Source organism: Xenopus tropicalis, chromosome 5, assembly GCF_000004195.4.
Source record: "Xenopus tropicalis strain Nigerian chromosome 5, UCB_Xtro_10.0, whole genome shotgun sequence".
Classification (NCBI taxonomy): Eukaryota; Metazoa; Chordata; class Amphibia; order Anura; family Pipidae; genus Xenopus; species Xenopus tropicalis.
Window position 1 is genome coordinate 119680880 of NC_030681.2, and position 27772 is coordinate 119708651.

Below are 27772 nucleotides of genomic sequence, written 5' to 3' on the forward strand. Positions count from 1 at the left end.
GAAAAAGAGAACAAATGGTAAATCCCTAGGCGGCAGGTTGTTTGACACCCCCCAAAGATTAAAGTTGCTTGCTTCCTAAGATGGGCCTTGCTTTAAAAAAAAAATGCACCAGCCTGGTGTACTTTTTCTGTAAGCACAATGCCCCCATATTCCTCCTCTTTACAACTCATTCCCTGCACCCCCCAGCCAAGCCCAAATGCAGTACAGAACATCTGATTCCATACTCAGCAGGTGCCCAGCATCAATAGGTTCAGAGATTACATGAGAAATCAAAAAATAATGGCAGCCCAGACTTTCCAACTCTAGTTCTGTCTTGCTTCTTTAAAGCTCTTGATTCATGTGAGGCCACAGTGCATAGAAAAAAATGTTTACATAATGTGCATTTTATACCAAGTCCCCAGACAGTTTAGGTGCAGAATCTTGTTAATAATGAGTTTTTTTCTTTACTGTACTAGGGACATTATACAAAAGTTTGTTGCAGCTGCAAAGGCCCCACCCATACTCAGCTCAGGTCGCCCCGTAGGACAAAGTTCTTAAGAAATATTATTAACACACGGTTACTAGCAGCACTTTTCTCCCAGGTTCAGTCTAGGAGAGAGGAGTTCATCTGCCAAGACTTAAATGAACTACCACCCCATATTCTCTATTCTGCCTGAGCTTTTTACACCCAGGTAAGCATTCTGTCATACACTTGACTGTAATTGTTCTATAATAATTTACTTTTTATACTATATGCCTTCCAGATTGCTTTCAATATACTATTATGAGTTATACTGCTTGCTTATAAAAAGACAATTCATTCTAAAAGCAGGAAAGTCATTACTAAGTCTGTAACAGTGTAAATCTGAATTGAATTAATCTAATACTCACAAAGCAGCAAGTTTTGTTTTGGAAGATACATAAATCTAAATGGTAAAAAAGCAATAAGTGGAAAAAAATATGTATATTTTTTTGCACCCTAGAGTGCAAACAAAGTTCCAGTACTGCAATACCAAATTTGGAATGGTATTATTATTACTAGCAGAATAGTGCTGTACAATAGACATTGAACATAAAGACTGCATACAAAAATGCAAGCAATAACCAAGGTAACCAGAGGTAAAGGTAAAACTGCTTAACACAGCTACAATCTAAAAATACTGGCAATTGTGAGCAAAAAATCCCATTGATTTGCGCAATTTGTGGGAGTACTCTGTGGTGTAACTAGAAGTTACTGGGGCCCACAGCAAATTCAATTTAGGGGCCCAAAACATTGCTAAGTTAAGCTATTCTATTTAGGTATTCTGAAATTACTCAATAACTAGGTCCTTACTGGTCTCCGTACACTCCTGGGCCCAGGTTATATTTCCCTATAGGAAAGATGGTTTGGGTTAAAAAAAAAAACAGCCAGCACATAAAGGTTTAAGGAAACTATATTTTATTTTAATGGTCCATACTTTGTTTTGTGTAACCATTTTATAGGACTAAGAATGTATAAACTCTACTACAGTCATTGTATGCACAATGCAGGGGGGCGGAGGCATCTCAATGTGGGCTTACTGACTCTGCAAAGTTGGACAACAATGAAAAGCTAATAAAGAAATGCTACTATTTTTTATTCTCAAAAAATGTTGTATGTGTGTAAAATCAGAGATTTAAATGCCCACCACGCCAGGCACAGAAAACAACCACAGACCTCCATAATATGTGCTCTAGGCAAGCAAGTAGAAGCTCACAACCCTCTTCTACATGGGACACAAGAATAAAAAATATTTAAAGACATAAAGAAAAAGATCAAAATAAAGATCATTCTGTAAAAATATTACCTCCAATATAACATTAAGGTAAAATAAAAAATAAAGAAAAAGATTGTTGAAGAGCTATTTCAAATTCTGAGAGATTTCTGCGAAAATTGCCATTTAGAAGTTTTTGCAGATTAAAGGGATGAATTTGGGCACCCCTGTCCTGAAGGGACACTAGGCAGGTTTCTTTTTTCCTGCTTATAACCCTGAACTCAGTACTCAAAATGTTTACATTCTGTAGGTGACCAGCAAAATTACATGACTATACAGGCTAAAATGTATATATTCAAATTGTTTCTGTTTCTATTGTGTGTCAAATCTTGCAGATCATCGCAAAAGTTTGTTAAACCCTAAACAAGTGCTGGTTTTGATACATTCCTGTGCCTTAAAGGGGTGGTTCACCTTTAAGTTAACTGTTAGTATGTTATAGAATTCCCTATTCTAAGCAACTTTTAATTGGTCTTCATTTTTTTTTTTTTTATAGTTTTTTTAATTATTTGCCTTCTTCTTCCAAGTCTTTGCAGTTTTTAAATGGGGGTCACTGACCCCGGCAGCCAAAAAACTATTCCTCTGTGAGGCTACAGTTTTATTGTTATTGTTACTTTTTATAATTTTCTTTTCCATTCAGTCCTATTCATATACCAGTCTCTCATCCAAACCCCTCCCTGGTTGCTAAGGTAACTTGGACCCTAGCAACCAGATAGCTGCTGAAACTCCAAACTGGAAAGCTCCTGAACTTAAAATGAAATAACTAAAAAACTACAAATAGTAAAAAATGAAGACCGATTGCAAATTGTTTCAGAATATCACTCTCTACATCATACTAAAAGTTAACTTTAACCTTAATTTTTGTACAGGGTTATTATTGTGCTGAAGCAGGAAAGAGCTTTCCCATACTATTGCCACAAAGTAGGGACCACAGAATAGTGGGTGATTGGTTGTTTCATGTAGTGGTGCCTGTGTCAGTAATGATGGGTTTGGCTAAAATAGGCAGTTCCAATACATTTTGGCCATATATCTTGCCTTACCAAACAATCCATATCTAAATATCTAGATTTTGATCCCATGGGCTAGACATTATACGTCTTAAAACTCTCGTCTTATTTGCCTGACTAAAATTAACCATATATCACTACATTACATAATGAGCAGTTACTTCTTGTAAGAAACCTCAACTGGAAGTAGAAGGATGTTGAAAGAATTGTAAAATAAATGTTAGATGCCTTGGAGAAGCAACAAATTATATTGAGAATCCATCAACATTAATGGGCTGAAAGTAAACAGGCAAAGTGGATGTTGTATATAACCATAATGTTATATAAACAGCACAGATTCCATGATGCAAAGCAATCAATGAAATAAACTTATGATACAACAAAGATTCATTATCTGAAACCTTGAGGGGTTCTCTCTGCACTCGTGTATTATGCTGCTTTGTCTACGATTTTGTGCTGAGCAGAATTTAAAAGTGGTATCTATTGTTTTATGCAAACCATAATGTAGGTATATGCAGGCAAATCATTAAACAAGTTCCCTCCTACTCATCAGTGCCTCCACCCAGGTAGTGCTGATAATATGAATATGTACCAGCAGTATACAGTAGGTGTTTGCAGTTCGAAATTCTGGCCTGTGTCAGTGGTGCAGATCTGTAAGTTCTGTGCTGATGGTAGTTTGCTTTTATATCCTTCATATCACAGAGTTTTGACCTTAGGCACTGATAACTGCTGATGTGCAGTTAATACTTATTATCACCTAGTTATAGAATTGTTATAGTTATTTATTGAATATCTCAAATCTTTTACATTATGCAGCATTGAGCTTAGAAAGCCATAACTACAGATGGAATGATGGGCAGCTAAGCTCCTGTGTCACCTCTTTATAGGTCCCAGATTTAAAGGAGTGAAATCCTCAGCGGCGCACCTCTGGATATGGCCAACAAGACGATTACAATCACTAGAGATGAACTGGAAGATCTAAAAGAGGCATTTAAGAAAGTCGGTAAGTGGTTCTGGTTATCACCAATTTTAAAAATAGTAAAAAATTTACTCCAAGTGGATGCTTTTATTTTTATCTAATGCATCCTATAGGTTATTAATATAAATATTTGGCAGTAAGTTCTGCAACCTTCTGCTCCAAGAAAAAGTTACATGAAAAGTGAAGATAGACTAGGTATAATCCACAATCGATTGTTTTAGCAAAAATAGAAATCTCTGTAGGTTTTTGGTGCGGTTATAAAGGATTAAAATTGTTGTGTGGCTTTGTAACTGCAAATTTGTACATTCTCCCTTTTGTATGTTTATCTGATTAATATTGGCCATTGATTAACTGCATACTGTATATATTCATTTGTGAACACTGTATGCATGAATACATTGCTGACTACCACAACATATTTCAGCAAGCTTACCACTTGACCTTTGATATTATGTGCAGTCTAGTCATATTTCCAGACATTTATTAGGTAATTTTGTATTGAAGGAGAATGAACTGTGGCCTATCAGCATGTTCGACAGTTTTCTAGTGATAGGAATTTATATTATGTACTAAAATACTAAAGTTTATAGCAGTTGTTCTTAATATATATATCCTATAGTCAACATGCCAGAGGGGCCGCTAGGGCCGAATCCAGGCTTCTTTTGAATGATTCAGTTTCGGCCGAATCCACGGTCCCGGCCAAACCGAATCTGAACCCTAATTAGCATAAGTTAGCTTATGCTAATTAGCATTCGGAAAGGGTTAAATGGTCAAGGGAAATTTTTTTTGCCCCTTCCAATCCTAATTAGCATATGCTAAGTAGGATTCGGATTCGGTTTGGGATTCAGCAGAATCCGTCAGGGTGGGTTTGGGGGTTCAATTGAACCATAGGCGGATTTTCAATAAGGCTAGGGGAGGCTAAGCCTCCCCAAACCTGCTCGGCCCCTTAAAAAAACAATACGAAAAAAACCTCACTCCGTTTCTGCACTGTCCTGCAAATCTTCTGTTCCTGCAAGCCAATTCTGCTGTGCTCCGACTGGATCTTTCTTCTTGTGGATTCTCCAATCAGAGCACAGCTTTCTTGACAGACAGTAAAATTGACCAATCAAAGCACAGTTGCACACAGGGATCGGGAGATTTTGCTAACTGAAGGCAGTGCAGAAATGAAGACTGAAAAGAAGAATCTGCAGACTGTAAACTTTACCTGAGAACCAACTCTCAAATTTTGCTGCAGATTTCATCCCACTCCCACAGGCACTACACACAGGCGTTATACACAGGTATTATACAGTTCCAAAGGCTGAATAACTAGTTGAAATTAAATTGTTTTTTGCCTGACCTGACATTTATAACATCCCTATCCCCTACCCTGACAGATGGATGGTAAGTTAACTCTTTCCCCCTTAAAAAGCTCATTGTGCTTTTATATATTTGTTGTTTTTTGCACTTACTATTTTGTTTTTTACTTTTGTCATTGTTTTCTTCATTTCTAGTAAGTTACAGTGGAGCCAAAGTTGTGTATCGGTGCCAGTGTTATAGTGCCAAGCAGGGCCGCCATCAGAAATCACGGGGCCCCTCACAACAACATTTTCTGGGCCCCCCTCCCACCAGTACAAAGGACTCACAGACATGAGACATTGGTAGCCAGCAGGGCCCCCCTAATACGTGGTAGCCAGCAGTGCCCCCCTCTAGTACATTGGTAGCAAGCAGGGCCCCCCTAATACATGGTAGACAACAGCCCCCCCCAGTACATTAGTAGCCAGCAGTGCCCCCCCAGTACATTGGTAGCAAGCACGGCCCCCCCTAGTACATTGGTAGCCAGCAGTGCCCCCCCAGTACATTGGTAGCCAGCAGTGCCCCCCCTAGTACATTGGTAGCCAGCAGTGCCCCCCCTAGTACATTGGTAGCCAGCAGTGCCCCCCCTAGTACATTGGTAGCCAGCAGGGCCCCCCCCTAGTACATTGGTAGCCAGCAGGGCCCCCCCTAGTACATTGGTAGCCAGCAGGGCCCCCATAATGCATTGGTAGCCAGCAGGGCCCCCCCAGTACATTGGTAGCCAGCAGCCCCCCCCCCAGTACATTGGTAGCCAACAGTGCCCCCCCAGTACATTGGTAGCCAGCAGTGCCCCCCAGTACATTGGTAGCCAGCAGTGCCCCCCCAGTACATTGGTAGCCAGCAGTGCCCCCCCTAGTACATTGGTAGCCAGCAGTGCCCCCCCTAGTACATTGGTAGCCAGCAGTGCCCCCCCTAGTACATTGGTAGCCAGCAGGGCCCCCCTAGTACATTGGTAGCCAGCAGGGCCCCCATAATGCATTGGTAGCCAGCAGGGCCCCCCCAGTACATTGGTAGCCAGCAGGCCCCCCCCAGTACATTGGTAGCCAACAGTGCCCCCCCAGTACATTGGTAGCCAGCAGTGCCCCCCCAGTACATTGGTAGCCAGCAGTGCCCCCCCAGTACATTGGTAGCCAGCAGGGCCCCCCTAATGCATTGGTAGCCAGCAGTGCCCCCCTAATGCATTGGTAGCCAGCAGTGCCCCCCCCAGTACATTGGTAGCCAGCAGTGCCCCCCCCAGTACATTGGTAGCCAGCAGGGCCCCCCTAATGCATTGGTAGCCAGCAGGGCCCCCCTAATGCATTGGTAGCCAGCAGGGCCCCCCCCAGTACATTGGTAGCCAGCACAGCCCTTGCGTCTAGTTCGGCAGCGGCGGCATCTTCAGCAGCGGCGAGGTCCTTCCCTGCCGACACCTCTTCCCTTCTGACTGCCGGCAGAACACAGGCCCTTTTATAAGGTTGCGCCCCGTGCGTACTGACGTGATGAACGCACGGGGCGCGACCAATAGGATCCCCCGCTGACCACCAATGACAGGGCCCGGAACTGATTAAAGGGGGCCCGAGCTACTAAGAAAACTTTAGCACGGCCGGGCCCCCTTTTAAAGTTAAAATCGGCCGGGCCCGGGACGACTGTACCCCCTGTGCCCCCCTGATGGCGGCCCTGGTGCCAAGGCCTGAATATCTGCCATTAGTACCCACTGCTTCTCACTGCATATAATATGCTGGTTTTGTAAATACAGACTGCGTCTCACTGTATATAATGTGCCTTGGATATCAGTACCCACTGCCTCTCTCTCTATATAACAAACTAAAACACATCTAAAGGGGAGGTTCACTTTTAAGTTAACGTTTAGTATGTTATAGAATGGCCTATTTCTAGCAACTTTGAAATTGGTCTTCCTAATTCATTTTTTTTATAGTTTTTGAATAATTTCACTAACCCATTATATTAATAATTAATATAAAGGTGAACTACCCCTTTAAGCTAACTGATCCCAAATACAAGTGGATGGAGAACCCCTCACAGAAGTGCACATATGAATACTTTTACATCATAAGCATTTTAGGGTAAAAAAGCTCTCCCACCCAGTCAGTGGGAACCACAAGAGGTAGTTGGGAGGTTCATTTTTTACACCAGCAGCGAATCCACTAAGTGTCACATTAGCTGTAGGTCAGTCTCTGTATGGCCCATCTTTAGCCTCCCCAAACAAAAAAGTCACTGTCCGCCTATGGGTCGAACCCAAAAAAGTGGGTTTGGTGCATCCCTACACTTATCTATGTTATAGAAAATTAAACATCAGACACATTTATGCTAGCAACCATTTTAAGTAGCAATCTATTGACTATGTTGTACATAGTTACATACATATGCTTTGTGCACATCCCCTCCATAAAAATTAAGAAGGCAAGCCTCTATTGATTGCAACAAAGTCATGTGACAATGCACTTTCCTAGTGGTAGCTGCATGAGTCTGTTTTATCCTCCAACAGCAGCTGAGTGGAAAGCCCTCTGGCACTGACAGGGTTATACCTAGTTGCAGTTTGGGAGAAAATGGGATGATAGTTCCCCTATAAAAAGATGATAGTTCCCCAATAAAGTCACCTTGAGGTGGCTAAAACCAGGCTGATCCAATTGTTTGGCCCTAGGGCCAACAATCAGATCATAATTGCCGCAATGCAAGCTGTTCGATCTAGTACCACATCAACATGCAGATATAGTCCTCAATCTGATGGGAAAATCAAACCTGCCCAATCAACAACTGACTGATTTTTCTCCTGAATTCCTAGAGGGGTTTGCTACTTTAACTTTCAAACTGTTTTTTGAGTTAAAATTAAGCTCTTGGGCTGCCACTTAATTACACATTTATGCAAACCTTATTTTCCCTGGGCTTTTGCCAGTGTATTAGACATAAAGATTTGTGCCCATGTTCTCATTTTGTCTTTCTGTAATAAGGACTTTGATAATATTTGAAACTGAAACTCAGAATACAATATTTTTGGATCAAGTAACAGCTTTATGTTTACAACTTTCCATATATTCAGTATATGCATATAATGTTTAACACACCAAAAAATCTATTTCTGACGATATTCCTGCTGTGTTTGTTTATTGCAGATATTGACAACAGTGGCTATGTCAATGATTATGAGCTCCATGAATTGTTCAGAGAAGCCAGCCTTCCACTTCCGGGTTACCAGGTTCGGGATATTATTGAAAGGATCTTTGTGGAGGCTGACCACAATAAGGATGGCAAGATAGACTTTGAAGAGTTTGTAACGGTGGGTAATGAGTGAGTACACCCACACCTAGCATAAAGTATGATGTTCAATATGGCATATTCATTTATAATTATATTAAAATAAACCCATTCAACACTTACCTGACTTAGGGCCTGCGGTGATGCCCTTTATCAATCACTTTACTGAGCTAAACCTTTAAATGTGTCCTATGGCCTCTGCTTTTCTCTGGAATTAAATTTGTGTTACAATGAAATTACAAGCAGTTTACACAAATTAAATTATTATTACAAAATCAAAAGCCAAGAAATCAGGGTATCCAAGAGTGTAGGACTTGCAGATGTGGGTATGGGTGCAGGTCTTCTGCTTGAAACCTTTTTACCCTGTTTTTTTCACCCTGCCCTTTTCTGATAATGCCACACCGGTTTGCAGCAGCAACAACACTGTTGGTAGCGGGTCATCTGGGGTAAGGTAGTTGTGGGTCTAAGCAGGGTCACAAATTGGACTCCCGAAGAAAATTGGCATATCAATAGAAAGAAAAATTACCCTAAACTACTTGTATTTTGAAAAAGATATTACTTACTGGAGAAGCATAAAACCTAGCTAAATGTTCTCATATATAAACATGTACTGAGGAGAAGCTTGCATCTTGCATACTTTATAAAATCAATAAATGCAATATAATGCAAATAAAGTCAATAAATGCAATAGCAAAAGTGTCAGTATTACACATGAACACATTTATTAGCTGAGTAAAAGTAAAAAAAAAATCTTTATAAATTATCTGCTGTGAATATTAAATCTGATTCACTCCATAACCCAACGTTAAATATTAATAATATCTTATCATTGAAAAGGAGAATGCCCAGTGCTTTTTTACATAGAATGATAGAAAGATATTTGCTGAGTGACATCAGTTGAACAAGGGCATTAGGAGTGACTGCCATGAATGGCTGGAAATTATGAGGTTTACTATATAACTTTTATCAGTTTATTGACTGCCATGAATAGTGAATATTTAACATGTCAGGTGTTTGCCTTCCTTGTCAAATGCTCCAACTGCTTTCGTTTCATTTGTGGCTTGTACAGTACACATTTGAATTAAATATGTAGTAAAACATTTTTCTTGGCAACTTTAAATTCCTAATCTCTGTATAGGTGTATCAGTTTGCAATTTCTGTTTCATAGAATTGAAATTATATTTATCACCCTATGTTTTGAAAGAATGGCCAGAGCAGATCTGTCATTGAAGGTCAAAAAGCATGTGAAAATCAGAAACCAAAAAAATAAAGGACATGAAATCAGTATCATTTAGGTACTTGGTATAACAGGTTACAGTCAGAACTAAGGTAAGCAGGGCTTGGTGCAAAAGCAGTGTAACAGCTGTTAGATGTCAGATGTTAGATAAACTTGGCTGCAATAGAATGAAAATAGTCTAGATAATAGTGGCAAACCTCTCAATGACACTTGGCAGGATAAGAAGGTGTGCTTTATAGAGTATATCTAGTAAGGGTAAATCTAGAGTAACTGGACTTGCTGAGTAATCATTGAAGACATTTTACTACTCATCTAAGCAGCATCTTCTGTTCAACTGACTGGTAAGGGAAGTCCTTGGCATATAAACTCTTCCACTAATCCGATCACAATGGTGCATTTTAACTCTTCAGAGAGGTGACATCTGAAACTCACAGAGGTTGTAAATGCTGTGGTGGTTACTGTGATGGGATTTCCAAGATGATGCAACTCATAGAGACAGGTGTTACTTGTGAGAGTTGCATGTGGATGTGTGAAGTGTTCTAAAACCTCCAGGGTACAGATGCTAGACCAGCATTGTATGTAGCAGATAGGTGGTATCAAAGCCCCCCACCTCTGTTATGGGGTAGTTTTTTCACCTTAACATGAATGGCCTCTTTTACACCTTGTTCAAACCAGTGGGCTTCTCTGTCCAAAATGTTAACATTGCTATCTTCAAAGGAGTCTCCCTTGTCATTATATATGCCAAGGACTTCCTGTACCAGTCAGTTGAACTGAAGAAGCTGTTTGGATGAGTAGTGAAACATCTTCAATAATTACTCAGCAAGTCCAGTTGCTCTAGATTTATTTAAACTAGATATACCATGACCTGGATGAATGAAAACCTTCATAGTCATATTTATAGAGTATAAATCCCCTTTGAATTAGCTATCCTCTCTCAGATAGTGTGTATAATGTATACTGTGCTTGATTCATGTTTTAATCACTTTTTTATTAGGTGATGACAGACTTGAAAAGCAGTGACATTAGCAAAACCTTCAGGAAGGCTATCAACAAGAAAGACGGCATAACTGCAATTGGAGGAACATCTTCCAATTCCAGCCAGGGCACACAGCACTCATATTCCGGTATGAGCTTATTTACAGCTTTAAGTGCAAAGCATTAAAGGGGGAGTATAAACCCATTTTAAGCATGAGCTGAATGAATAGGGCTTGTGCAAAACATACTTTTTGCCTTTTTTAAATTAAGAAATATTCAGGGCCGGATTTCTGATTGGGGCACCCAAGGCTGCCTGCCCATCTCGACGATGCATGCGCCCCCCGTGCATACGCATCACAACTCATACGGAGTATTGGGGAGCGGACATGCTAAAGTTTATGCGCATTCTCTCTCCATTGCTCCATATGCGGGCAGAATTTTCCGCAGCGCAAGCTGGCCCTAACTTTCTGCCGCCCTAGTCCCGGGCCTTTGTGGCCTCGACACAAATCCGGGCCTGGAAATATTTAGGGTTTTTATTATTTCTGACACTAGACAAGAATGTAAAGCCAGTTTCTCTTTAGTACTTCCTGTCAGTTATAGTCCCAAAGAACTTCAAAGGAGCTGATTTACCAGTCCACTAAGAAACCCCTAATAACAAGGTGCTCAGAGGCTGCTGGAGGGAGAGGTTTGTTTGGTTAAAGGTAGATAGGTAACGTAAAGAAAGAGGATGGTGAGTTCAACTTTCAAATTAGTAGGAAAATATGTTTTTTTTTTACATTTAAAACAATAGGCAGAATGTAATTTCAACATAAGTCATATTTATTGAGTTTTTTATTTGTTTTTTTTAGCAAAGGTGTTTTTAGGTCTATACTGTCATTTTATGATCTGGGGTGGCTCAGTGTTTTGCGCATGTGAGTCAGTTGGAATGTCATATATGTCACTAAGCCTTATGAAAAAAAAAACTATGAATAATTATCACCAGAGGACAAAGCTGCAGATATTAGTGCATATAGGCATATAATGCTCCTTTAGGCTCTATTGAATGCAATGGTTTAACACCAAAACACTGAAAATGTATTCATTTTAATAGACATGCTTACTATTTTGGTCCCAGCATTTATCTATTGTCCAAGCAAAGCCTTAATCAAACCATTGCATGCAATAGAGCCTAAAGGAGTATTATATGCCTACATGCAGTGTGATGTAGCATGAGTAAAATAAATACGACTTGCATTGACAATATTTTCTTTTTTTAAAATGCACATTTTCCCACTTTCTTATGCTATACAGCAGTAATAATTTTGTTTCAATAGAGTTAATGAGCTTGATACAAACAAACTCCTCCCTTCCCCCAGTCTGTGTCAAGCTTTCAGATCCCATTATATATATTATATAGGAGCTTACCTCTTCTCCTCCTCACACAGTTGCTTACTGTCTTTGCTCCGTTTAGTGTAAGAAATAACAAACATTTATAGATATTTCTTATATTAATAGGCAAAAGGTCCATTCAGCAGTTCTATTAATTGATCAGGGGATATACAGCCCTTTTAACCGATGGTCAGGGCTATGACAGGCATTCACAGGACTATTTGTAATTTAATATTATATATATTATTTTAGAGATTATTTAAATTTTACTTTAGAAACCATAGACAATATGATTTATAAGCATTTAGGGTATTGTTATTTCTGTGTTACTTGACCTGCAAGACTGATTCAATGTGTGCTTTTTTTTTTTTTTAATTGCTAAAAACTGAAAATAAGTGTTTCATTTCAGAGGAAGATAAGTTTGCATTTGCTAACTGGATTAATAAAGCTTTACAAGATGACCCAGACCTTAAACACTTACTACCCTTAAACCCAAACGATAAAAGCCTGTTTACATCACTAAGGGATGGCATTCTACTTTGGTAAGTTCTTGTGCAACCTATATGTTCGGAGCTGATGCCAACTGCATTTTGTATTCCTGCCTTAGATGGCAAAAGGAACAAAATAAAAAAAAATAATAAATATTAATGGAATCAGCCATTTCTATTAGAGAGATAACCAAAATAATTGAAATACTGACAAAAATGCAGGGTGTTTACAAAAACTTTGTTACGCGCAGCACTTGTGTATTTCCCATTACACTGTGGCATTGGGAAGTTACAGGGGTTTCAATGGTGCATTGTCTTGACAGCTGCTTTAGTCAAAAGGTATATAAGGGTATATGCAATACAAATGGTGTAGTTTGGGTGGGGGGGTTGGGCCCAACTTAAATTCATGGTAGGAAAATGTAGGTTTTATATTTTCTTTTAAAAATGTCTATACTGTAATTTACTGTTTCTCCAGGGAATACTTCTTTCCACAGCTGGGTGGAGCTCTGCAAATCTTGAATACTCATTTGTCTGTGTGTGTGTGTGGGGGGGGGGGGGGGGGGTTGGCGTTAAAGTGATGCTATCATCATTTATTATGCTGGTTAATGATTCACAAGTCAGGTTACTGATAAGAGGTCAGTTCACCTTTAAATATCACCAGTTGGAGGTACAGTGTTCATGCACTTTGCCACTGAGAAGAAAGCAGCCAGAGATGTTTTAATCATAATAGAAAACAGTAGGTTTGAATACAACTTTGTATCAAACAAAAGGTATTTTAATGCAGTACAAAGAAAAAAGTTGATCACATAGAACTGACAACCCCATAAAATGAGAACAATTGAACTGCATTTAGATAATTCTTATAAAGGGACAGCTTTTCTGTCAAGATTAATCCATTAAGAAGTTCTGCACGGATTAGAGGTGATAGCAAATACGTTGTAATAAAACCAAATGCATTATTTTCCATGTTTAATGTAGACAGACTAAGGGGCACATTTACTAACCCACGAATCCGAATTGGAAAAATTCCGATTGGAAAACGAACATTTTGCGACTTTTTCGTATTTTTTGCGATTTTTTTTGGCGCCTTTACGACTTTTCGGAAATTGTCGCAACTTTTTCGTTACCAATACGATTTGCGCGAAAAAACGCGAGTTTTTCGTAGCCATTACGATGCGCTCGTATCTTGTCGCGACTTTTTCGTATTGAGCGCTCGTAAGCGGCGGGCGAAACTTTCAGACTTAGCATGATTTTGGAAGCCTCCCATAGGACTCCATGGCACCCTGCAGCTCCAACCTGGCCCAAGGAAAGTCTCCCATAGGGCTCAATGGCACTCTGCAGCTCCAACCCGGCCCAAGGAAAGTCTCCCATAGGACTCCATGGCACCCTGCAGCTCCAACCTGGCCCAAGGAAAGTCTCCCATAGGGCTCAATGACACTCTGCATCTCCAACCCGGCCCAAGGAAAGTCTCCCATAGGGCTCAATGGCACTCTGCAGCTCCAACCCAGCCCAAGGAAAGTCTCCCATAGGGCTCAATGGCACTCTGCAGCTCCAACCCGGCCCAAGGAAAGCCTCCCATAGGGCTCAATGGCACTCTGCAGCTCCAACCCGGCCCAAGGAAAGTCTCCCATAGGGCTCAATGGCACTCTGCAGCTCCAACCTGGCCCAAGGAAAGTCTCCCATAGGACTCCATGGCACCCTGCAGCTCCAACCCGGCCCAAGAAAAGTCACCATACTGAAGCTTGAATGAATCCGAATCTTTCGTACTCGGCGCGAAGGCTACGAAAAAGTCGCGACTTTTCGCGCAAGTAGTAACGCTACGAAAAAATCGCCAGATTTTGCGCAACATTCGGAATGGCAACGAAAAAGTCGCGACAATTTTCCGAAAAATCGCCAAATATCGATCATTACGAAAAAACGCAATCGGACGCATTCGGCCCGTTCGTGAGTAAGTAAATGTGCCCCATAGTATACCAATTCAAAACAGTATTGTAATTTTTGTTGTTATTGGTCCTACAAATAAAAATGATCAAATGCAGTTACTTTTCATATTACAACATCTTCAATAGTAAGCTTGCCTGGTTTTGGTCTGATAAATAAAACCTAATACAATCTACAAATAATCATTTTTTTTCTGCAGTAAACTGATCAACATGTCTCAGCCAGATACTATTGATGAGAGAGCCATAAACAAAACAAAACTCACATCATTCACCATTTCAGTAAGTGTCAAAATATATTTAAAATCATGTTATTCGACATAGAAATTCACTAGGCAAAATATGTTAATTATTTTGAAGGGGTAGTCCTGAGTGTATCTCTAAAATCCCCACCAATCACAATCTTTGAGAAATCATGGTTTTGTGGTGCATTTACAGTATTTGAAAGGGCAGGGAAATCGGAAGAGGGAAAAGTCTCTCAAATTTGACAGCAAATATAGCCTTGTAAGCCTCACTAATATGGCTAAAATAAGACAGGCCCATACGTGCCCAAAATCGACCCCATTGGGTTTAATGGCATACACCAGTTGAAATCCACCCAGTGCACCATTAGCCTATAATAACAATTATATCTGGGTAACTAGCAAACTGGTTACTTAGTAGGAAATAATAGGAAAAGACAGTTTATTGGAATGTAAAAGATATGTAAGCTATTACTGAGACTTTTGGCTTCTCTTTCCAGTTGTTGTGCCATTTCATAATCTCCTTTCATACTACAGAATTCTAAGGAAATATATATTTTTTTATATATTTGCATACCTCATATATTTGTGTATATCCTACATATCCTACACATTAAATGAATATATATATATATATATATATATATATATATATTATACAATAGTGATTGCTCAACAGTGCAAACATGTAATATTCATCAGATTTAAAATATATTGGAAATATATATATGGAAAACATGTTCGGAATTTTTTTTTTGTAGGAAAATATAAACCTTGCCCTGAATTCTGCGTCTGCCATTGGCTGCACAGTGGTCAATATTGGAGCTGAAGATCTTAAAGAAGCGAAGATCCATTTAGTGCTTGGGCTGCTATGGCAAATCATTAAAATAGGGCTGTTTGCAGACATCGAAATATCCAAGAATGAAGGTTATTAAAACGACTCCAAGGAAACAGTCTAATTTTGCTCATACAATGAATTACTGTGCCAGTAGTAATATAGTGCTTTTTATCTTTTAGCTTTGATTGCTTTGCTTAAGGATGGGGAGAGTCTGGAGGAGTTAATGAAACTAACTCCTGAAGAGCTTTTGCTTCGGTGGGTTAACTATCACCTGGCTAATGCTGGCTGGCCTTCAATAAGCAACTTCAGTAAAGATGTTAAGGTTTGTATAAACCACCAGTACTATACTACTCTAGTCCACATAAAGGATGGTTAGTAAAGAAACCACTACCCTTTTTGTTGACTTTTTGTTTGGTTCTATTGACAACTGTGTATTTGGGCAAGTCAGAAAATTAGTGGATCTTAACCATGCAGATTGGCTAGATTGGGCCATCAGTTGGATCATTTTGATGGCCTGCTTAAATTTTCACTATTGGATTCACTCGTAGGAAATGGAATAAACATATGATTAGTTTAATTAGCCTCTTAACTTTTAAAGACCTTGCTGTCTTTAAATTACAGGAAAGCCATCTCCCATAGACTTCATTTTAAACAAATAATTAAAATTTTAGAAAATTATTTTCTTTTTCTCTGTAATAATAAAACAGTACCTTGTAATTAATCCCAACTAAGATATAATTAATCCTTTTTGGAGGCAAAACACCCCTATTGGGTTTATGTAATGTTTGGGTTTATGTAATTATTTTTTAGTAGACTTAATATGGTTATGCAAATAACAGAAAGACCCTTTATCCAGAAAACCCCAGGTCCTGAGAATTCTGGATAACAGTCCTTCATTGATAATTTTCTTAATCAATAACTAATGGTTTGTTTTTTTATTTTTTCTAGGATTCCAAGGCTTACTTTTACTTGCTGAGAGAGATTGCTCCCAAGGAAGATTTTTTCATTGACTTCTCTGGATTTGCAGTACGATTGCTCTCATGCTTTTTAATGTTATGTTTCATAATGGGCAATATCTAATGCCACCTTACATTTTGCTGTTTAACTATACAAACTGAATTTATGGTAAATGTCATGTACATCTATATCTGTATACTTCTTTTAACAGGAAAAAGATGACCTAAAAAGGGCCAATTTCATGCTCAAGGAGGCTGATAAACTGGGTTGCAGGCAATTTGTGACACCATCAGATGTAGTTTCTGGCAATGCTAAACTGAATTTAGCCTTTACTGCAAATCTGTTTAATATGTATCCTGCTCTGCATAATGTCAACAACCACGGCTTAGACTTGAATCAAATAGAAGGTAAATATTCTTGAATTCAAGCTTAAATATCCAGTTGTCCTTTATGTATCTGTCATAGGTCTCTCTTCTAATTCATGTTCATTGAAAGAGAAAAGAAAGTTAAGAGTCATACTTATAATTTTAATATCCAGTAAATAATAAGGACAATACTGTGTGTACACAGCTTATTCTTTCTATATGTGGGAAAGGAAGCCAGATCTTAAAGGAACAGTTTAGTGTAAAAATTAAAATTTAGACTGCACAAAATAAAAAATATTTCTAATGTAATCTATAAAGGCTGGAGTGAGCAGATGTCTAACGTAATGGCCAGAACTCTACCTCCTGCTTTTAGCCCTCTAACGTCTTAGTCAGTGACTTTAGGGGGGCCACATGGGACAGGAATTAGACAACTTGTTATCTACAAAACCCCCCAGATCCTTCTCCATTAAGGATACCCCCAACAAACTACCATTTATTCTGTCAATAGGTTTGTACATAAGAAAGATCCCAGGGTAGGTAAATAGTGCTATCAGTTGATCTTTACACACTGGCTTTATTTTTATTTAAAATGTATATGTTTAAGGGTTTTTTTTAGGCCTCATACAAATTGGCATACATCCTCCTTCTGCAAATTTCCATGGAGAAGAATGAGTACCCAATTCACAGATGTAATATTAATCTAAGATAGCTGCCTAGCAGGCCTGAAATACAGCTAAAAGTGTAAAATTAAAAAACTGCAAACTTTATAAATTAGAAATGAACAGTATAAGCAATCAATAATTGTATATATTTTATGTATAATTTTATACATATTGTTTTTAAAGGAGAAGGAAAGTCATTTTGGCATTTTACTGCCAATAGATTTGCCACATTAGTGCCACCTGGAACAATATATTTATTCTACAGAAACCATTAACATACCTGAGTAAACAGCTTTAGAAACTTTCTCCCTTTTCTTAAGATAGCAGCTGTCATTTTAGGTAGCTTCCTGCCTGCAGCTCTAGCCGTTATAGCTGAGATCACACATTCCTAAGGGAGGGAGTTCTTAGCATTCTAGTGGGAGGGGGAGCAGGAGAGGGGAGAGAGGAGAGAACTGCACAGACTCTGGCCATGGGAATTAAGGATGTTTCTGAGAGAGGAAGTCAGACACTGGAACATCATGTTTACAAAAAAAGAGACAAGAAATCTTGTTTTTCTTTTGATAGAGGACTCAGTGCAGCATTACTGTCAGTGCTTATGGCTGTATTTACATAGACCTTTCTGATAAAGCTTACTTAGTTTTTACCTTTCCTTCTCCTTTAAACAATATCTTATTTAATAAAGCTGAATGCTCTCTTGATAATTTTACAGTGTGAGTGTGAATCTACAGATTAATTCCAAGAAGAATTTAATGGTAATTATGCAGCATGATAAGTGTTTTCTCTCACTGATTCTTTTAGGAGAAACCAGTGAGGAGAGGACATTCCGCAACTGGATGAATTCATTAGGCATCAACCCATATGTAAATCATTTGTACAGGTATCAGAGACTTTTTTTTTTAATTGGGCATTTCCTACCTATACCTTAATTGTGTATACGGTTGTATGCAACTGCCTTTGTTTGATATCAATAACAGAAATGTCTGTTTTTTTCATAAAAATCATAAACTCTTTTCTCATCCTCAGTGATATGTGTGATGCGCTCGTTTTATTCCAGCTGTATGATAGGACTCGCATAGCAGTTGACTGGGGTCGTGTCAACAAGCCTCCATTTTCTGCTCTTGGTGGACACATGAAAAAGGTCTATATACAAAACCAATTATTTACTGGCATTATTCTATCTCTGCATAGCCAATGAAAGCTAAAGGTTATATGGACAGTCTGAATTACAGGTTTAGGGCAACCTTTTCCTGTGTAAGTCAATAGTAATTGCCTTTCAAGGATTTATTATAAGAATTTACTAGTTCAATCAGTTATTATTACATTTCTGAATTATATATGGGGATACTGTACCTGTATTTATTTGTATCATACAGTATTGCAGTATATTGTGCATATGCTGGCCATTTATTACATTCATATATCTAATATTGTATCTCTTGGTATCTGGTCTCGAGAAACCAGTTATCATTTTTGACTAAATTAATACTATTGCTAAATAAAATGCTGGACCAGCTGGTACAGGCAAGACCTGAGCTAAAGTTGCTGCAGTGAAATTTCTATTTATAAATACTGAACAGCAACACAAGAGGGCAGTGTTTGCACATGCACAATTGTACTAAGCACACGGAGACTGACTGGTTGCTAAAATGTATTATATTACCAAAATTATCTGGGCAACCACCCATACAATATTTTCATTCCAAAGCCAAGGGTATCAATATGAACTTGGTCCTCGCTTTGCTGCTCTAACAGCCTCTACTACTGGTGCTGAGATTTACTTTCTTTACCTTAAGTGCATTAGTAAGGCTGGGTATTGATGTTTGAGCATGATAATTCAGACTTTCTAGGCATTTTGTATCATTTTTGGGCATAGAACAGAATAGAATAATGCACAGAATGCATCTTACCTGTTCGTTCCTGTTGGCATTGGTGAGATCAGGTGTTAAAGCCGTCCCACATGGGGTTATGTTATATACTTTTATAGTGCCTTCTTAAAGTGTATCATTATTATACTGTATTTAACTGATCAGCCTGCTTATACACCTGAAAATTCAGTCCAGGTACCTATAGAATGTTGCCTAAAATTAGTAGTAGTGCAGCACAGAAATAAATCTACTGCTCTTCTGTTCCTATTTAAAAGATAATTCTGAAATATTTAAAGAAATAAGTACTAATACTTGTATTGTTCCTTAAATGCTACTGTTTATTTTCAGATTGAGAACTGCAATTATGCTGTTAATCTTGGCAAGAACAAGGGTGGATTTTCCTTAGTTGGTATAAGTGGCTCCGATCTCCATGAAGGAAACAAAACACTGACCCTGGCATTAATATGGCAGCTTATGAGAAGGTGAGCATTAAGTGCATCTCAATTTGTACTCTTTTTATATCTGTGTGTAAAGATACATTATTCGTATAGGTCATATATAGGTCATATATACTAAAGGTAAAACAGTAAACTAATTTATAGTTATTTATATTAATAAATTAATATAGCTATGGCATCTACTATCTGGAGTGCTTGGGACCTGGAGTTTTCCAGATAAGGGGTCATTCCATAATATATCGTTATACCTTAAAGGAATACTGTCATGGGAAAACATGGTTTTTTTTCAAAACACATCAGTTAATAGAGCTTCTCCTGCAGAATCCTGCATTGAAATCTGTTTTTCAAAAACTCAAACTCAATTTTTTTTTATATTTACATTATACATTTACATTATAAAAAAATATTTATGGCTATTCCACATGGGAATAGCCATATTCTTAATTTCCCAGGGTGCCACAACCATTTGACCTGTGCTCTGATAAATTTCAGTCACACTTGGAGTGATATCACCCCCCTCCCAGCAGCCAATCAGCAGAACAATGGTGAGGGAGCAAAAACGCAGCTTCCAGTAGATATCAGAATAGCACTAAATAGTAACAAATCCAAGTCCGGCTTGGGACTCCTCCAGTTACATGGCAGTAGGAGAAACAATAGGTTATCTGAAAGCAGTTCTAATGTGTAGTGCTGGCTCTTTCTGAAAGCTCAGACTCAGGCACAATGCACTTTACAAATACATTTGTTGATTCAAAAATAAAATTTTAAATGGTAGATTGAATTATTTGCTATATAAACAGTGTAATTTAGAAATAAAAAAATTACACCATTAAAATCATGACAGTATCCCTTTATGTCTGCTGAAACATAAATAGATTAAAAAATCTCAATATAATTTTCTGCTACAATACTGGTGTATGCCAGTTTAGTTACTATCAAGTACAAGTACTGTTGTATTACATAGTAATAGAAACAGTAAAAAAAATAATTAAAAAAATAAGAATTATTTGCTGTAGAGATAGCCCATCCAGAAAATGGATTTTCAGATAAAGGATCTGTTTGCTGTAGCTTAGCATTCACACTTCTTTGGAACCATAAAGTTTGTTGCCATGGAGAAAATCACATTTTCTCTCTTTGAAAGTTCACCTGGTATGACAGCAGATATAGCAGAAATAGACATAAAAACTATTTACACCCCCCCCCCCAAGGGGATAAAGGGAAATGAACTGATCAAGGGAATTTTTTTTCTCTCAAAGTGCAGATCATTAGGATTTTTGTATTAGGGCTCATATAGTGTTAACTTCTTATATTCCAAACAAAGCTATCTTAGCAAATGGGCAAGGACAATTCTTTTTTTAAATGTCTATGAAGATTTTCATTCACTATAGGCACCATCCACACAATCCAAACAGGGCCATAGCCTGTAGTTGTGTACAGAGTAATGAGGGAAAAAAGTAGTCTACCCATATATCCATATGTGCACCTTCCCACTGCCGTGACAAACATAGCTAATATTTCTGTTGCTAATATTTAAAGTCATTTAAATATTCATTTTTTAAATGAAACTATCACACAAATTTTAACTCCATTGTATAATTACCCAAATTATTAAATGTATTAGAATTTATTTCTTTTTGTTGTGCATTTTTTTTTTGCTGCAAAGGTTTAAAGTAAGTTCTAGTTACCCCTAGCAACCAATCACTAGGTAGTGCTGCTGGCCATCTGTATGGCAGCAAAAAACTGATTTGCGGAGTATATATGTTACTATACACACACAGATATAGTCTGGAATGCTGGCTGAGTGTGACCTTACTGGCCAACTATCCTGTCATCTGGTAATTCCTCATTGCGACGCCAGGAGCTGCAGCTCCCTCTTCCTTTCTTTAGATACACTTGTTCAACCAAATAGCCAAAAGCTTCTTATAGTTATACTAACCAAAAAATCTGGACCATGTCAGTGTCACTTAGTTTTTCAAAAATCTCATAAAATTTACTTACTAAAAGTCTTACTAAAAGTTTATTTCAAGGTGAACTACCGCTATATAAAGTTATTTCCTGTGCTTTAAAAAGTATGTAAGTTGTGCAGGTAGAAGACATCATGCATAATAATAATCATTTATTTGCTACATTTGTGGTTCTACTATATGGTTTTATGATCTGCAATGATCTGCAATTTGATAAGCCACACATGTGTACAGTAAAATGTTAATTTGAATCTTCCCTGTTAGGTACACACTAAATGTATTATCTGACCTGGGAGGTGGACAAAAGATAGATGACCAAAATATCATTTCTTGGGTGAATGAAACTCTGGCTGGTGCATACAAGCAAACTTTCATCCACAGCTTTAAGGTAAATAGTTAAATACTATTCTGGTTTCTGAACCATTAATAGCCATTAATTTTTTGTAAAATGTTCACATTTATAATGTCAAAAATGTATATCACTATAGGCCCCATCCACACAATCCAAACAGGGCCATAGCCTGTAGTTGTGTACAGAGTAATGAGGGAAAAAAGTAGTCTACCCATATATCCATATGTGCACCATCCCACTGCCGTGACAAACATAGCTAATATTTCTGTTGCTAATATTTAAAGTCATTTAATCTCTTAGTGACTCTAGCACTAAACAGAGAATATAATAGCATGAATATCTGAATTCCACTCCTTTATGGAAAATTTATAAGCACAGTTTCATCACACCCAACATGACCACAAAATCCTCTAAATGATGTGGTGCAATCCAGATTGGCTTTTTATTAAACAGACCCACAGGAGTATACTGCAGCTCTTTCCCTAACCTGAGCTTGTGTGCAGAATTGCTCCTTTGAGGTTTTGCAATGAATTTATAGATTCTGGTGGTGCCTTTTATTATACTGTTGTAATACTTCCTTTAGTTCCTTTATGATGAGACTCTCTTAAACTAGGCTTTCTCTCACTGAAAGCACCACCGCTGCCCAAAGGCCAGGTGTCTCATAGCCACTGTTGTACTACTTTTACAACCATACCAGAATGTTATTTCTGTTTCAGTTTTGTATGTACTTCTAATGAGGAGAAATGCCAGTTACTGTCATATACATAGAACAGAAAGATTATAAGCTATCAAATCTGACAGAAACACTGATTTGCTAGAGAAAGGAAGGTGACTTGACCATATGATTGCACTTCTCTATTCAAGTGCAAAAGCTACTGCTATAATTATGTAACAATTTTAGAAAACCATTTTTCCTAAATTGCACTTGCAAAACTCACTCAAATTCATGAGTGAGAGGTGGGAGCTGATGAGTTCCTGCTGGAGTCTGTAGCTATTATTCTTTGGTTATTATTATTATTTGGTCACACTAGCTGGAGACCTGTGCATGCTCTATAATGATGTTTATGTTTAATTGCCTGTTTTCCCTTTGCACATTTCATTAAAATGTCATTATTTATACTTACCACAACAATTACTGTAAAAACACTTGTTTTTCTGCAAAATCAGATTGGACACATTGGAAAGCAAAGCATTGTATTATAGCCTCATTGCTTACTCTCAACTTAATGAAACATTATGGCTGTTGAGTTCATTGGAGCAGAAACATTTTTGTTGTATATTTTGTTATTTAGCAGATAGACGTTTTATGTTTTTTAAAAGGATGACCTAGTGCTTTAGATGGAGCTCAATTTATTCATTCAAGTAATGTGGCCAAAGTGGGGCTAAAAGTGTGCTGTACTGTACTTTCAAACTGTAGCCTACAGTTGTTGAAGTATAACTTTCAGAGCCCAACATTAGTTTAATGCTGCCAGGAATGGTGAGAGCTTTGTCTAATTGAAAACTGAAGGGCAAAGGGTTGAACAGACTTACCATAGTATAGAGAAATAATGACACCCAGCACAGTTTGTTTTGCACTGGGCCCGACTAGTGTAATAGAGCTTGGGCATACTATATTCATAATACTGATGCTTTGCTTACATTTTTGGCTAACAATAAACTATTTGCAATATTGTATAAAAGAAAAGATAATTAGGTCAACCTAGAAAGTTGCACCTCCCCATTAAATATTATTTCTATAAATTCCATAAAATTAAAACTTAGCTCAGTGGAGGCATGCTACTTTATATCTTGACCTTGCACACCATTTGCCTCATTTAAGTGAGAGGTGCTTTTGCATGTTATTCGCAGTATTTACAAGTTATGCACGTAGCTCCATTATAGTAATGGTGCAAGGCTACTATTTAAGACATAAAGCAGTACAATAAAGTTGTGTGCACAGCTGCAAGTTACTGTCTGACTTTGCCATTGTCTTAGGGTGGTAGGGTTAGGGGTCAACACATTCCTAAGCACTCGCCTCATGTGCTATTGCCCTTACAATGTAGGGGCTATCTAAAGGTTATTTACGTCTGCAGGGTGAAATATGAATATTTAATATGTATGTCTCTTAGGATTCGTCCATTAGCACAAGCCTTCCTGTTTTGGATTTAATTGATGCCATTGAGCCAAAAGCCATTAATCAGGAAATGGTGAAAAGGGAGAATCTTTCGGACGAGGACAAAATGAGTAATGCTAAGTAAGTTGCTGTTTCAAATGTTTGTGTTTGTGAAGCAGCAGAATATTACAATTTAACTGTGTGTTGCTTCAGATCATTTCACATACATTTGTAGGCATGAAATGAGTCCTTATATCATCTTCAGCTGAGCACAAACACGAGCCCCAACCTGCCAAGGGTGCTTTTAGCACAAAAGGTTTTTAGTCATTTTGGCTAGTGTAAAAAAAGGTACAACGTTTGTTATAGGTCATCACCTGTAGCAGATAATCAGCAGAGAACATTAATTGCTGATATGTTTTAAAGCAAACAGCTGATTGGCTACTATGGGTTACTACACCTGGGCAAACTTGGCACCTTTTATGATAATCCTCCAATTTTTCAATGTTCAAGCCCCCATTTGCAGACCAAAAATATAGTCAGTGTCTTACTTTACAGCCAAGACAGAGCCCCAGAGTTATATAGCATATGTTTATATTCCAAAATATATTTGGTTATAAAGAAGTTAATTCCAATAAGAGAGTGTCCTAAACAGAAGGTTGCTGGCTGGGGATAACAGAAACTGTGCTTCAGTAACAGCTGGTTATTTTATTCGGCTGTAGAGCTATGATTTCAAGCCCCTTTCCTTGGCCCCCCAACAGTGCACAGTAACAGGATTGGCCCACAGTGGATTTGTTAGAAGTCCATCTGCTTTGCTGTTTGAGCCACCTGTGCACTGTTGGCCTGTGTTCTAGAGACCGGGCCTAGTTCTGCCAGTAAAACTTAATGGATGAGTGTAAACTAAATAAAACAAATACATTTGTATTTGAATGGTCCCCTATACCTTTTTCTGTACGCTTCCTTTGTATTTGTCTTATAAATATGTATTTTCTTTTTGCTTTGTTTTGTTTAGCTTCTGTGACAGTGTTTCAGGCTCAGCTTGTAGGTTTAGTCACTGTCCGAGGTTGGCTGGCCACAAGCTTCCGTGCCACTGCCTACAGTTGTTCAGTTGTGCTTCTGTAACAAAAAGCCAAAATAGGGCATTACGGGCATTACCTAGGTGCATAACTTGCTGGCCATGCTTGTTATTTTCCCTAGTAGGAGTAACTCCATAGGTCTTCAAAAATACTATGGGAGCACATATATTCCCTTGTAGTAAGTGCAATGTGGGAGGTACATACAATGTCCTGTCAATATGGAGTATAAGATTGCTAGCAATTTAAATTTATGAAAGGCTGTAAAGTACTTTGAACCTGTGTTCCCGAACTGCAGCATATACCATTGACCCTTAGTAAATTGTTATAATATGATGCCTGTGTAGGAGAATTGGTGGTTTAATGAAAGATGAAAATGCAGAAAATCTTACTACTCTCTGACATTTGTTTATAAGGTATGCATTATCCATTGCCCGAAAGATTGGAGCACGGATCTACGCGCTGCCTGAAGATCTGGTACAAGTTAAGCCAAAGATGGTGATGACAGTATTTGCATGCCTCATGGGAAGAGGACTCAACAAATTAAAATAAGGAAGAGCTGTTTCATTTGCTGTAGCGAATCTGCAATGCTTATTACACCAAATGCCTCACTCATTTCTGTATATTAAAGGAAAACAATCAGAGCTGCCCATGATTTATTAAAACTGATAATGAACTGATGTCTGAAAATGAAATGTTGCTGTATTATTAACCGAACATATTGGCTCTGGATTTAATTGAGCACCGGGCCCAGGAAGCAGCTTTTCTTTTAGCATGCCAATAGAGACATTATATCATTATCACATTATTTCATTTAGTCAGTGACAAGCAGCCTTTTTGTTTGCTGAGATACCAAACCCATAACAGTGAGCTTTCCATGTGAGGAAGTAACAAGCTCAAGTTGTAAGGCGAATGTTAAAATAATGAGTGCACCAACAGCAGCAAAATGAATATAATTATTTTTCATAAACTAAGTTACCCTTAAAATGCTTCTAGAGCACTTTTCTCTCCATTTATGCCAACATGGTAAGAGTCAACAGAATCTGATGAGTTCTGCAAACAATCCATTAAAGTCATGCAAAATACAGATTTAGATTCCCTATTCATATTGTGCTACTAATCAGCACATATAAGGTGCCACATAAACTAGAATAAAACAGTGCAAACTGACATATTTTAGCAAGTGAATTGAGTTCTCCAATTATGGGGTCTATTATATCAGTAAAATAAAAGGCAATTTAGTAAATGTGCATTTGATTCAATGGACACAATCTAGTGCTGCACAATACTTCCAATTTAGATACAGATCATGAGATTTAGTATACAAAAATATATTAATGAGAAACTCTGTTTTTGTAATAAAGAATGTGTTTATTTTGACTGGACTTTGTCTTTATTGAGTGCTAAATAACTAGAATGAGTCCATTGCATTTTTATAAAATGCTAGAGAACCCCTAATTTGAATTTGAGCTACAAAACACAGCAAACATTTACTGTTTAAACAAACACTGATTACAGCTACCCCCTATACCCCCCTGATCGCAGCGCTGCCTGTATTAGATAGTAAACATAAAACAAACTGTTTCATTATTCACCAATGGATTTAGTTAAATTTTAAAACACAAGGAAAGCCTGAATATTAATGTTGCCCACCAGACAAGCCAGGTGGCCATACAGACTGACTGGCCTGCCCTACTGTTATCTGTCTGAAAATCAGCCATTGTGGGAGAGGGAGAGAGCCGAATGGGCTTGTTGAAGTTGTCCTTGCACTGACAGCCTGCATACTGGTGCTGTGATCTGACCTCAAGGTGGGCATATAGGGGGAAAGATACACTCATTTGGCAACCTTGCCAAGCAATCAGATCTTTCCATGTATAGCCATCTAAGGATTTGGAGCATGTCACTACCGGTGAGTCGGGAACTCTGAACTTGTTGCATTTCAGGGCAAAGTCTGTACATCCACAGGAAGGGTTACAAGTCTCCGATGTCATGTGCATCACTTGTATGGGGCTAGGTGCGCATGTCCACAGGGAACTTGTGGGCGGTGTGGATGATGTTGGCAGATCCAAGATGGGCAAACATGGTGTAATGGTGCAAGATTAGTATAAATGTGATGGTAATATAAAAAGTAAAGGTTTCTCTGCAAAATAAACCTAGCTTTTAACAAGAGACAAGGTAGTCCTAATGCTGAGTAAAGTGAGAATGACACTTCCCTTGTGTTTTAATGACCAGAACAACACCATGTGAAGGGGCCACATAGTTTTTATAGACCCACACTTCTGCCTTGGTTGCATTTTTATGGACAGCTGTTAGCATTGCTTCTTTTAGGTGTTGGGGTTCCCAAGGAACAAATCCTTATTTTAAGGTTCTTGACAAGTAACATCACTTTGTCAGGCAGTGCTGCATTCAAAAGGGGCGGGTGGTGAGTGACACATGGGAGTCCCCTGGAACACCCCTAGCTTGTATGTCAAAAAGATACACAGACTAGGGAGCACTAGGGGCTGCAAGACACAGAAGAGCCCTGTATTTACCAATCACCTAGAGGAGGCATTATGTAAAG

The 27772-nt window shown here is 38.3% G+C and overlaps 1 protein-coding gene across 1 annotated transcript; it reads left to right on the forward strand.

Moving 5' to 3' along the window:
* Positions 1 to 660: 660 nt before the first annotated feature.
* On the forward strand, positions 661 to 26540 carry pls1 (plastin 1). The gene is made up of 16 exons (NM_001130259.1): positions 661 to 671; positions 3664 to 3779; positions 8201 to 8364; positions 10574 to 10703; positions 12332 to 12464; positions 14551 to 14632; positions 15354 to 15519; positions 15610 to 15752; positions 16379 to 16456; positions 16599 to 16794; positions 18213 to 18291; positions 18438 to 18552; positions 19628 to 19761; positions 21963 to 22086; positions 24159 to 24283; positions 25629 to 26540. Exons 2-16 carry the CDS (start codon positions 3710 to 3712, stop codon positions 25762 to 25764), a joined length of 1875 nt encoding a protein of 624 aa, NP_001123731.1. The 5' UTR covers positions 661 to 671; positions 3664 to 3709; the 3' UTR covers positions 25765 to 26540.
* Positions 26541 to 27772: the final 1232 nt, after the last annotated feature.